This window comes from Mustela nivalis (genome assembly GCF_964662115.1).
Source record: "Mustela nivalis genome assembly, chromosome: 6".
Lineage (NCBI taxonomy): Eukaryota > Metazoa > Chordata > Mammalia > Carnivora > Mustelidae > Mustela > Mustela nivalis.
Window position 1 is genome coordinate 149,821,981 of NC_139025.1, and position 12,955 is coordinate 149,834,935.

Below are 12,955 nucleotides of genomic sequence, written 5' to 3' on the forward strand. Positions count from 1 at the left end.
CTGACTCTTCATCCAGATGTCTTTTCCCTCCCCAACCTCCCACCCCAGACCCATTCTCAGCTCCAGAAGCCAGAGAAAGGGATGAAGCCTCCCTGGTTCCTTTTCTCTCCCTGGCCCAAGGTTAGTTTGGTTAGTTTGAGGATAGGGTTCCCACTAGGATGCCCCTGGGCTGAGGATACTTGGAGCTCTAAGTGTCTCTTTCCCTGAAGAAAATATGGGGCCTGGGAGTGCCACAAAAAAAAGTAAAAGAAGGCAGATTTTAGTTCAAGAACTTTCTGATTATCAGAATTATCAGATATTCAAAACAGGTCCTCTGTAAGGTAGTGAGGTCCCCGTCACTAGAGTTATTTTAGCAAAGGCGGAAGGACCACATGTGAATGTGGGGAGATCAGCGCATTTGCCAGGCCCCTTGACCGTAGCCATAAATCTTCAAGGACTTTGATGACAGGAGGCTGTGCCTGACCTGCTCTCCCACCTGCGTGTGTCTTGCAGGCATTGTGTTCCATTACAGAGCCATCTCCACGCGCTACACGCTAGACTTCGACAGGGCGCAGCGGGCCTGCCTGCAGAACAGTGCCATCATTGCCACCCCCGAGCAGCTGCAGGCCGCCTACGAGGACGGTTTCCACCAGTGTGATGCCGGCTGGCTGGCCGACCAGACTGTCAGGTATGCCGCCAGGGCCACATGCAGAGTCGGGCAGCCCGGGCCTGGGGCCGCCATGATGCTGTGGCCAGCCTGGGTTGGGGCTGGAGCAATGCCTCAGCCTACTCTAACCATGCTTATGTCGTTGTTCAGGAGCAAGCTCATCCAATTGAGCTATGAGGAAAGATATAATCATGGGTCAGCTATGCTGCATGCAAAAAATTCACCACGTGCATTTCCAGAAAGCTCCAGTGCTCCCGGGCAAATACTTTTAGTGGCTGCAAGGAATTTTAAAAGAATATAGAACTTGCACAGAAAGCTGTGCCTTAGTTTTTTTTTTTAAAAAGGGGGCTTATTGTATTCATTTGAAAATGTAGCGTGAGCCATAAAGCAACTGTGCCCCTTGTCCCAGACCATCTCAGATAGGAGCCCCTGGGGTGGTCACGACACATTCTGGAACGTCCGATGACAATGTCTGGCTCTGCTGATGGAAGACTCCTGACCTGTCTAGATCCTTGTCAGTCTGCCCTGTGGCAGTCAGGAGCTGCTAGCAACTTCACCCTAAATGAGCAAATGACCCATCATTACCCTTCTTACCCCTGTTCCCCTTTGCCATGATCTCTGCAGTTTCTTGAGGCTTTGGTGTTTTGTGGTTTTTTTGTAAAACCCTTGCCTTTTTGTTGTTGTTGTTTTTAACAAGGCAAGACATAAATTAAGCTTTCTGGTGCTTTTTTTCCGTGCGGGTGGCTGCTGAGGGAGGCGTAGCCCAGCTGCACAGACAGAGCTCTGCCCTCGAGGGATCTCAAGCCATGAGAGCCTGTTGAGGCAGGATGAGACATGCATTCAGGGTGGATCAGAGCTCTGAATGGAAGAGCTGGAACCACAAAGCCTCCAGAAGAAAACAAAGGAAAATATCTTCACAATCTTGGGGTAGATCTTTCAGATCTTAGGACACAAAGGCTATCAGCAGGAAGACAAGACAAGACAGCAGCCTAGCATAGTGCAAGAGCCCGCACTATGGCCTCAGAAAGAGCTGGGCTCAAAACACAGCTCTGACACTTATAAGCTGTATGACCTTGGGCAGATTGTTTATCGTCTCAGGGCCCAGTTTCTTCCAGGTTAAAATGCAGTATTTCTAACACTTGCCTCATTAGGTGGACGTGAAACTCAAATGACACAAAGTAGGGGTCGGTGTATGGTGGCCAGTGGGTCAAATCCAACCCACCTTTATTTCTGTACATAAAGTCATGTGGGAACTCTGTGACTGCTTCACGCTACCGTGCCAGAGTTGAGGGGTCAAGATGAGACTCTGCGGCCCACAAGACCTAAAATATTTATTTACTCTCTGGCCTTTCTATAGAAAAGGTTTGCAGGCCCTGGATGTTCGGTTCCAATATGTATTTGGCAAAGGGGGCTGCCTGTAATCGCCACTGACTGTGAAAACATGTGTCTCATCAAAGCTTGGGGAACAAAGCCATAAAGACGAACAGTCCCCATATCCAGGGAAGATGCTGGCAAACACCCCAGTGAGTCCCCGTTTCCTCCCACATGGGAGGAGGATACCAGGGCCCAGGCCACGCACGCCTTCTGTCCCCTGAGTGTCACACAACATCCACTCTGGGTTCCCGGCAGGTACCCCATCCACACTCCAAGGGAAGGCTGCTATGGGGACAAGGATGAGTTTCCAGGCGTGAGAACCTATGGCATCCGCGACACCAATGAGACCTATGATGTCTACTGCTTCGCTGAGGAGATGGAGGGTGAGGCCCTGTCCCCTTCCCAAGACACCTGTCTGTCCCCTTCTCCCCAGTGACACTAGGAAGCATGTGGGCCTCCTCTGAGGCAGACCACAAACCCAGGGCAGCACACACCAGACCCCTCTCTGCCTTGCCCAGAGAGGGCGGGGGGCCTGTGGGGGGATGGAATGGGCCCCCAGATCCCCTCACTCCCCACTTTGGAAAGAGCCTCAGCAGGCGGTGGACACCTACCAACCACCTGGTCCCACTACTGGGCCCAAGAATGTTTGTCTCGGTCTCTCTGCTGGGCTGGGCTGGGACTGGCTCTCCCAGCCAGGACCCCTGCTGCTCTGACCAGCCCATCGCTGTCCCAAGGGTCACTGCACCAGTAAAGCCCAGCCCAGCCTTGTCACCCTCGCAAAGGACACCCCAGGCCACTCCAGGGTGGGTCCATCAGAAATGTAGTTCCCAGGAGAGCCAGCTGCCCTTCCACCCTCTCTAGTTTCCCTGCTGCCCGCCCCCAGCGTCATCTGGGCTCTCCTGGTGGGCTGGTTCTGGAGATCCTCAGTGACGGCAGGAAGGAAGCTGGGGTCTTTCTCTGCTTTGTAAAGGGTGCTCATCTTGATCACAAGCAGAGCTTCCTGCGTGACCCAGGCATGTGGAGGACTACCTCTTCTCCCACCTGCACACATCACCCCTTTTGACACTCCAGGCTCTGCCGCCTCTGCCCCCAGCCCACCCAAGTTTGCAGCTTCCCCCAGGCTGGAGAGAAGACCTGACAACCTGGCTCACTCTGAGGCTGGGACAGTCCCCTGCTTTCTCACCCCGGGGCTCCCTTTCTCTTGCCCCCGGGCCCAGGGCCTGTTAAGGAGCAAATATTTGTGTTCCCATTCTTGGCTCACCAAAGGCACGGCCAATCAGAGCTGCCACTAAGTGGGGACAACCAGCTCCTTCCCAGGAAACAGATACCCACTCCCAACCCCTACCCCCAACACAACATGCTTAGGTTTGCGAAAATAGTAAAAAGAACTCACAAGGCCCTTATGGATGCTTTGGGGCCTAGAAACCCCCATTTGGGAACCACTGCTGGGAGGGTCAAAGCCTAATACCTGTTCTTCCCATCACAACTTGAATTTTTTTAAAGGATTGCTTGCATGGACAATGCTTAACTCCTAGGAAAGATGGCCTGGGAGGAGGTACGTTGCACAGCAGAGCGTGAGCAAGGATGCTTTAGAGCAGGATTTGGAGCCCAGGAGTCACATGGATGCCCTGGGGATGCAGGGCAGGAGAGGGACAGAGGTCCTCACCCTGCCCATCCCATCCCTCACAGGTGAGGTCTTCTATGCGACGTCTCCAGACAAGTTCACCTTCCAGGAGGCGGCCAATGAGTGCCGGCGGCTGGGCGCACGACTGGCCACCACGGGCCAACTCTACCTGGCCTGGCAGGGCGGCATGGATGTGTGCAGTGCCGGCTGGCTGGCCGACCGCAGCGTGCGCTACCCCATCTCCAAGGCCCGGCCCAACTGTGGGGGCAATCTCCTGGGCGTGCGGACCGTCTACCTGCACGCCAACCAAACAGGCTACCCGGACCCCTCGTCCCGCTACGATGCCATCTGCTACACAGGTGGGGCTCAGAGGGATGCCAGGAAGCGGGGGGCGTTGTGCTGTGGGAATGGGGGCCCAGAAGAGGGGAGCTGGGAATGGGGGTTGTTTTCTACCCCTTCAAGGGGCCACAGGTGCCCAAACCCCATGTCTCAACACCCCTGTTGTCACTAGCTCCTAGAACACCTAAGGGAGAGGCCCCGTAGGCAGCAGGATCCCACCCTGGCTCATCAGCTCAGAAGAGGATTAAAAGAGCGAGCTTATAATCTGTGTTTGCTCAGGTTGGAGTCATAGCTCTGCCACGGGCGACTGTGCAGCCGGGGAAAGCCTCAATGTGCCCATCTGTCCGAGGGGTAGGTGGTGGGTGGGGGGCACGAAACCATGCCCCCCCCCAGAGGCGGGCACCATTATCTACCCTCTGGAATCCAGTGTGCAGAAGGACCACAAGGTCATTGAAAAGAGTGGGGAGGTGGGGACAGTGCTGACCTACAATTTACTTTGGAAAATTTAGACTAAACCTTTTAAAAATAAGGTTTTTATTTCATGTTACACAGTCTGGGTTAGGGATAACAACTACATGCTAAATTCTTAGAGGAAAAATAATGTGGATACTGTGGAGCTGTGTCCCTGTTATGACGAAATTGGGACAGCATGGTGGCCTAGCTCCTTCCTGTTTGGCTTTCATGGCCTGACTTTACACGAAGAGAAGCATTTATGCCGAAGTAACAAAGATTCCCCCCAAAGCCTCTCTTAACCTTTCAATATCCTAACCAGCCTTTTGGAAGTGGTAGCACGCTTGAGGGTCTCCTCTTTCTTAAAATGATTGACTGGCTTGTCCTTGCCTTTGGCTCATGACCAAGGCAGGCAGTGGTCTTAGGTCCTTTTCACCCATGTCATGGGCTCCCACATCTTTGGCAAGCTTTCTCAGTTCTGCTTCTTAACTGATTGACCTTGTCCTGCTGGCCAGTTACAGCACCGGGTACCCAGAAGATAGGTGAGGAAGCAGCGGGCGTTGATCAGGAAGGGAGGTTTCGCCGGACTGGTCATATGAGCGGTGAGCTGCTCGGTCAGTGTCTCCTGGCATGATCCCTTGGAACTCTTCAGCCACACGGAGACGGAAAGCTTTCCTTCCCTGGTGCGGAAGGAGGTGGATCTGTCACTCATCTCCCTCAAGCCAGCCCCAGGTAGAGCCACTAAAGCCTGTTTCTCTCCCCACCCCAGGTGAAGACTTTGTGGACATCCCAGAAAACTTCTTCGGGGTTGGCGGCGAGGAGGACATCACCATCCAGACCGTGACCTGGCCTGACGTGGAGTTGCCGCTGCCCGGAAATGTCACCGAGGGTGAAGCCCGAGGCAACGTGATCCTCACCGTGAGACCCGTCTTCGGTGTCTCTCCCACTGTCCCGGAGCCCGAGGAGCCCTTCACGTTCGCTCCGGAGCCCGAGGAGCCCTTCACGTTCGCCCCTGTTGGAGGGGCCACTGCCTTCCCTGAGGCTGAGAACAGGACTGGAGAGATCACCGGGCCCTGGGGTGTTCCCGCTACGCCCGGCCCAGCCTTCACCGCCTTCACCAGTGAGGACCATGTCGTGCAGGTGACCGCAGCCCCAGGCACAGCTGAGGTGTCTGGGCGGCCACAATTGCCTGGGGGTAAGTGCCCGCCCCTCAGGGGGCTGCATGGGGGCTGGGGGGCAGGTGGAAAGAACTTGGAGTACTTAAGGATCTGTACCTTCAACTTTGCCTGAGACCTGGGCCAAGCCTTCCTCCCCTCAGACTCAGTTCTCCTCGCTTGTAAAACAAGGAGGTGGGTCAGAGAGTGACCCCCATGCTCTTTTGCCATAAAACATTTCCTTCAAATGAAATCATAGGTGGAAATGGGAGTATGTGTCAAGCAGATAAGGATGCCACATGGGTTAAGGGGGGAGTGGAGCCAAGAACTGGGGCCCTTTTGTCCAGGGCCCCCCCTCGCCCCATCAGGCACTGCCACAGAACAGAGCCGCTTGAAAACCGGTGTACGAGGTGACCCCGGGGCTCCTCACAGAGCTGACCTTCAGGGACAGGGGTCAGCAAACCAAGCTCCGACAATCACACCCGCTTTCCACCTGTTTCTATATGGTCCGCACACCGGGGATGGCTTTACAGGTTTAAATAGTTGGGGGGCAAAGTCAGAGTGAGAATAACCTTTTGTGTCATGTAATGAAAATGACATAAAATTCAAGATTCAACGGCCGCAAATAGAGCTGGACTGGAACAAAGCCACAGCTACTCATCAGTGTGCTCTCTGTGGCCCTTTTCAGGCTGTCAAAAGAGTTGAGTAGTTGTGACAGAAACTAGTGAGCCCATGAAGACTAAACTATGTCCTGTCTGACCCTTTCCAGAAAATGCTTGCCAGCCCTTCTTCTAGGAAAGGTGTGTTCCAGAGGCTTAATAAAGGTCTGGAGGCTTGGGATGTTATAGAGCTCAGCTGCTCCCCAAACTCCAATCCAAGAACAGGAAGGACATTCTGGGGTAGCTTTTGTAAGGGCCTTGGTGGTGTCCCCTTCTGGGGGAAAAGCAGATTGGACACTGCCGCCGACCATCACACCCAGGATGCCACCAAGTGGGATTTCAGCCTGACATGACCCAATGATACAATCTGTTGGGAAGGAGAAATCATTTCAGAGTTTCAGGGTAACCTCCAAATGGCTGGGTCCCAGGGTTAGGCCAGGACTGGAAAGAGTCCCATTGGCTCTGTGTGGGAAGGTGCCGAGGGACAGATGAGCATCGGCCACAGGACAGAGCAAGGGACATGGGACAGTACAGACCAAGGATTTGAAGGTGTGACATAGGCTGGTCAATCATCTCGGGAAGGGTCAGAAACAGAGACCAATGTACACAGCCGAACACAGTGGGAGAGGCAGAGTAAGTGGGTAGGTAGCTCAAGGACAAGGCTCTGCCCCTTTGAAAACCTGGTAAAAGCCACGAGGCCACTCCCAGAACGCTCCCGGTACACACCCACAAAAACACTGGCTGGCATCTTCAGTCAGGCACCCGCCTCCTGGGGCCTGGGCCGGGTGCAAGAAGTGCCAGGGGTTGTCCAATATATTCCTTAGCCTTCTCTGTATTTTCCGAATGTTCTGTAACGAGTGCTTATTCTTTTCATAATGAGAAAAAAATGCGTTTGTTTTAAAGAGTAAAGAGTAAAGGGATAAAGGGGAGGGTTGGGGACACCCAGGGCAGAAGAGTCCTCCAAGGCCCTCTCAGGGAGATGGATTTCAGGAGTGGCTTGAACAAGCAGAGGGAATCAGCTTGGTTGAGGATAGGACAAGAGGTAGGAAGGGAAGGAGAGGATGAAGGGGAATCGTTCCTGAAGGAGCCGGGGCTCCCTCCCTGCCCTCAAAGCCAAAGAACCAGGCCCCCTGGACACTGTCACTGTGGCGTCACTGTCACTGTCCAGTGCCTGCTCTGAGCCTACCTGGTCTCTCCTTCTCTTCCTCTCCCCACCCCAAAGCAGGGGTTGTGTTCCACTACCGCCCAGGATCCGCCCGCTACTCACTGACCTTTGAGGAGGCTCAGCAGGCCTGCCTGCGCACTGGGGCTGTCATCGCCTCCCCGGAGCAGCTCCAGGCCGCCTACGAAGCAGGCTACGAGCAGTGTGATGCCGGCTGGCTGCAGGACCAGACCGTCAGGTGAAGGACCAGCCCCGCCCCCCGGGCCAAAGCCAACCATGAGCGGTGGGGCTCGGGGAGCAGCACCTGTCCAGCACCCGTCCAGCACCCAGCAGAATGGGCACCTGCTACACTGTGCAGTAATTAATTAATTAATGACTCCATGGCTCCTCTCCTAATTTCTCCCCCAGAACCAAGGCGTATTCTGAGCAGGTGGGGAAGGGCCCAAGGTGACATTAAGTTCTTGGTCATTTACCCCGAGGAGACCGGGAGAATCTCTCCTCAGGGCCCCCCACTCCAGGCCCCTTCAGCTTGACTCAGTGCCCTTCCATATGACGGGCTCTCTTCTGAAGCCAGGAATGCCCCAGGGGCCCCCAGACCCTTCCCCCAGCCACACAGGGAGCTTGCTGCAAGAGGAGCTCCATCCGGGTTTCGATCCCAAATGACTGAAGATGCGCCCAAGTACCCAAGAGACCTGCCAGCCTCTCCCTGGGCCCTGCATCCCCCAGCCTCTAGAACAGGCCTCCATGCACCCCTCCTGTGCTCCTTTGCAGATACCCCATTGTGAGCCCACGGACTCCGTGTGTGGGTGACAAAGACAGCAGCCCAGGGGTCAGGACCTACGGTGTGCGGCCAGCATCAGAAACCTATGACGTCTACTGCTACGTGGACAGGCTCGAAGGTAGGGCCCGTGTTCTCGAATTTTGGGCCCTAGGCAGTGGGCTATTGGGGAGACACAAAGAACCACCCAGTTCTGTTCCTTTTCCAGCCTCTCTCTCCCGCATGGTTCATGCGTGTTCCCCCAGCACTGCAGGTGAATACTGATTTAAAACCATTGAGTTCTGCTAATCAATGAGCCTTTAATTATTACAGATAAGTTTTAGGTACGCCATCTGTCTCATGGAGAGTCCCAGTGCCCAGGAACAAATCAAAGGTTCTGGGAAGTCCTGCAGTAGAAAACCTTTTAAACTCTGCTTAACCAAGCAGTACAAACAAAAAGATCTTTTCTTTTGTTTCATTTCATTTCTTTTAATTACAATGATCATCACCAAATTGCTATTCCAATGAACCCAATTTTGGAAATGCTGGTGTCCTGGAAAGAGTTTGGGGACCTGGGGCAAGTTACTTAACCTCTCTGGGCCTTAGGTTCCTCATCTATAAAATAGGAGCTGATTGTGCTGATATCACCCTTGGTGAGTATTAAATGAGATATGTGTGATAAGGGCCTGGTACAAGTGGGTATTCAGTAAACATGAACTTCCTTCCCTCAAATCAGACAGGCACCTGGGTACAGTTCTGGGTGTGGGGACCCAAACCCCAAGAGTGGCTGCCAGTCCTCAGGTGCTCCGTGCTTGAATCCTGTGGTGGAGGGGAGCACAGGGAGGGTGCCCAAGAGTGACTGGACAAGCTAGACAAGACGGAAGATGTTTCCATGCAGAGGGACCGGCTGGTCTCAGTTCAGTTGCCCTGCCCCCCACTCCCCCACCCCCCAGTAAGCAGAGCTGCTCTGGCTGTGGGCATGAGGGTCACACCTGCCACCTGCTTCTGCCCCCAGGGGAGGTGTTCTTCGTCACACGCCTGGAGCAGTTCACCTTCCAGGAAGCGCTGGCATTCTGTGAATCTCACAACGCCACCCTGGCCTCTACGGGCCAGCTCTACGCCGCCTGGAGCCGAGGCCTGGACAAGTGCTACGCCGGCTGGCTGTCGGACGGCAGCCTCCGTTACCCCATCGTCACCCCGAGGCCTTCCTGCGGCGGAGACAAGCCAGGCGTGAGAACTGTCTACCTCTACCCCAACCAGACAGGCCTCCCTGACCCCCAGTCCCGGCACCACGCCTTCTGCTTTCGAGGTATGCTTTCCTGCCTCTCGTCCAGCCTCCTTTCTGCCTGGTGCATGACTCCTCTGGGTTCACTCCTTCTGGCCCCTGTCCACCATCCCTGTCCCTCCGAGCAAGGAGGAGAAAGCCCCTCTGGGGCAGGGAAGCTCTGGAGCTAGCATGACCTTGGGTGTTGACCCCAAGGCAAGTACATCCTCCTAAAGTTCCCCCAGAGAGCAGCAGAGAGAAGTGAGTGAGAACTGGGGCTCTAAAGTTAGGCAGACCTGAATTTTAATTACAGCTCTGCTGCTTAGTGGTTGTATAACCCGGGGCAAGTCACTTGATCTGTTCCTCTGCTTAGCCTATAAAATAGTGATATAATAATTCCTCCTTCAAAGAGGTGTGCAGATAAACTGGAAGAGGGCATACAGAACACTTGGCATTGTGCTTGGGTAAATTCTCAGTAAATGTTACCTTTTCTATAGATAATAGATACATACATATAGATATGCTGTTTTGATTTGTATACCCTTGCCCAGTTTTCTCCTGCTTGTAAATATGTTTGTGATAAGTTGAGTCAAAGTATTCTTTTACTCTTCACTAAGCACCAGAAATTCATGGTTCTAATTGGCCCGTGCTGAGGACCCACTGCCGCATCAGTCAGTCCTCATCACCTGTGGGAGTTCTGGGAGTGACGTCATCCAGCAGCCCAGGGGGTGTGGCTAGGGCGTGGCCAAGCCCTGCAGGGCTCTGCCTGGATGAGATCCCCCCCCCACCCCGTTTTGGATCTACTACAGTGGAGATTATAGTCACTGCTTGGGCCACGTTTTGTATCTGATGCATCAAAACTGAATGTCTTTGTAACTTCCCATGAATGTATCATTATTTAAAACAAAGGTAACAAAAAAATAAAAGCTGAGCTTTCCCCAGCTTCTCAGACTTCCAGAGCCATCTTTGAAAACCTAGTTCAAAGGACGCTCAGCCCCACTGCGCAGCCTCAAGAAAGCCAGACCCTTCCTGGAGGATGTGTTGGGGCTCTTGTGCCAGTACCCCCTCCCTGCTCTGGGCAACAGAAGCCAAACCAGTTAGCCTCCCAGTTCGTTCTTAGACCTGCACCCCCACTGGCCCCGACCCTCTGTGAACTTGGTCTTTTCTGTAACTTCGAAGAGGTTTGACCTCCTTCCCAACCAAGCCCACCACCGATTTTCCTTAAACGAAAACAGTTACGTGCCCCCTTCCCCCCCAAACATCTATAAATCCCACCTTCCTCCTCCAGTGCCAGGACGACTTCATGGATTTTAAATAGCAGCCTCCTATTTTTGAGCCAGACATACTTGGAACCTAATTTCTGTCCCCAAGAAGGCAGCATCATGCCTGGGAGCAGAGTCTGGCACCAGATACTTGCCTTCGAAGACGGGATCTGCCACTTACAAGCCGGTGGCCCTGGCAAGTCATTTAACTCAAGGCCTTGGTTTTCCCATCTGGACATGAAATCATAGCATCTATCTCATAGGCTGTTGTGGGATAAAATGATTTTATATACATAACACCTTTAAACAGTGCCTTACATGTACAATATATTCTGCAGAAGGCATGGCCCAGACCACCCTGAAATAATGTGTGTGTGATGGTATGTGCGTATCAGTATTGTGTAAGTGATGCAGTCAGCTCTTACTGAGGAAGACAAGAGCCGTCTTACTGGGCTTGAGGTGGGCTTTGGGTGAAGGTCGAGGCCCAGCAAGGTTTTTGCACCAGGCTGGCCCCTCCTCAAAAATCCCCTAGTTCCCCTGGGATGGGTCACTGGCAGGAAGGAAGACACCCCCTGCCTCTCTTTAGGTGTCTCAGCAGCGCCCTCTCCAGGAGAAGAAGAGGGTGGCACACCTACTCCCTCTGTTGTGGAGGACTGGATCGCTACCCAAGTGGGGCCTGGAGTGGCTGCTGTCCCTGTGGGGGAGGAGACGACTGCCATCCCAGACTTCACCATTGAGCCGGAAAACCAGACGGAATGGGAACCAGCCTACAGCCCAGCGGGCACTTCCCCACCACCAGGTCTGTGAGGGGAGGGCTCTGGGGTGTGTCCTGAAGTCGCAGATGTCTATCTCCCTAGGCTGTCTCCCTAGGCTGTGGCCCTGACGCTGGCTGGCAGCATATCCAGCCGTGGGCAACATCAGCCATCTCAACTGGCCTCTGGGACAACCGCCAAGGGAAAGAAGGGGCAGACTTTTTCACAAAACGCACCTGCCCCCCCCCGCCTCCCACCCCACAATTCCCTGTTCCCTGCTTTTTATTTCTCCCACCTGTACTGCGATGCCTATCACTGAGCTGATCAGAGGGCTCTTAGTCTGTCTTCCTGCATTCACATCTTTATCCTCTAACCTTTTAAAAAAACTCTTGTAGGAAGATCTCCAATAGTGGGGAAGGACCTATAGGGGTCTTTGGAAGTGTGACTCTGACCTGTCACCTTGCCTTGATCCTCCTTCTGTGTCACTCTTTTGGGCCAGGTATCCCCAACCAGCACTTCCTGAGCCCCATCTGTCCTGATCAGATTGGATGGAACTTGATGGGATGAAAGCTTTGGTCCCCTAACCATGTCGGGGGGGCGGGGAGTGTTTTATGGATGTAAATTTAGGGACATGCTGGCTTACAGAAAGATTAACAGGTTCCCTGCCCCCCCCCCCGCCCCCTCTGCAGACCTTCTCAGTGCCTTTGATATGCTAATATGTGCTGTAAGGCAGAGGGGGTGATGTATTCAAAGTGTCCCAAATGAATCTGACCAACGGCTTCCCAGTCGCGGTGGAGTATTCGTTTTATGGCTCAGTTTGGGTAAGCCTCAATTAAACAAAGCCCAGTACTGTGTGTGCGCTTAGTGGAGTCAGCTCGTCCAGGGACATTTTCATTTGAAGAAATGAGTATATCAGAGCTTTGCACTGGTCCATGTAGTCACTCATACAATGCACTGTTCCCAAGCCATTCAGCCAGGCCAGACACCCCTCTCGATGCTGGAAATGCAAAAGCCTGTCCTCCCTCCACAGCAGAAGGTGAGGGTGTGTCAGTGAAGCAGGTGGGATTGTGGCCCAATGACCTCACCCAGCAGCCACACCTGCCTGTGCCTTTTCCTCACCCTTCACCAGGACCAGAATAACCGAGTCCTGTTTGGCCAGAGTGTGTAGCTTGGCACAGGATCCTGGCACCAGCTAGTGGGAGTTTTCAAGGGAAGGGACTCCAGCGGGCCCCTAGACACATTTTCCATACTTCAGTTCCCTACCACCTTGGCCATATCAGGAACCATCTGTACTGTTGTTAACTCTCTGTCTTTTTCTTTAAATTGACTTGCCTTTAAAAAGAAACCTAAATTTATTTAAAAGAGAAACGTTTTATCATGACTGTAAGTGGTTACTCCAGAATGTTTCTGGTGTGTGTGTATATATATATATATATATATATATATATTTTTTTTTTTTTAATATATATCTGTCTCCACCTAACGCCCTCTTGCAAGCCTCCACTACTATCC

At 53.3% G+C, this 12,955-nt stretch overlaps 1 protein-coding gene across 4 annotated transcripts in view; it reads left to right on the plus strand.

Annotated features, from left to right (window-relative positions):
* The window catches only part of ACAN (aggrecan), a 60,486-nt gene that overhangs the window by 28,498 nt on the left and 19,033 nt on the right, over positions 1 to 12,955 (plus strand). For 2 of the 4 annotated variants that reach the window (XM_082736051.1, XM_082736053.1), the window contains exons 4-11: positions 493 to 667; positions 2,276 to 2,403; positions 3,710 to 4,003; positions 5,203 to 5,628; positions 7,469 to 7,646; positions 8,180 to 8,307; positions 9,181 to 9,474; positions 11,278 to 11,490. In XM_082736051.1, coding sequence (XP_082592177.1) covers positions 493 to 667; positions 2,276 to 2,403; positions 3,710 to 4,003; positions 5,203 to 5,628; positions 7,469 to 7,646; positions 8,180 to 8,307; positions 9,181 to 9,474; positions 11,278 to 11,490 — 1,836 coding nt within the window. The remainder of the gene's footprint in view (positions 1 to 492; positions 668 to 2,275; positions 2,404 to 3,709; positions 4,004 to 5,202; positions 5,629 to 7,468; positions 7,647 to 8,179; positions 8,308 to 9,180; positions 9,475 to 11,277; positions 11,491 to 12,955) is intronic. The other 2 variants (XM_082736052.1, XM_082736054.1) reach the window with 1 other exon arrangement.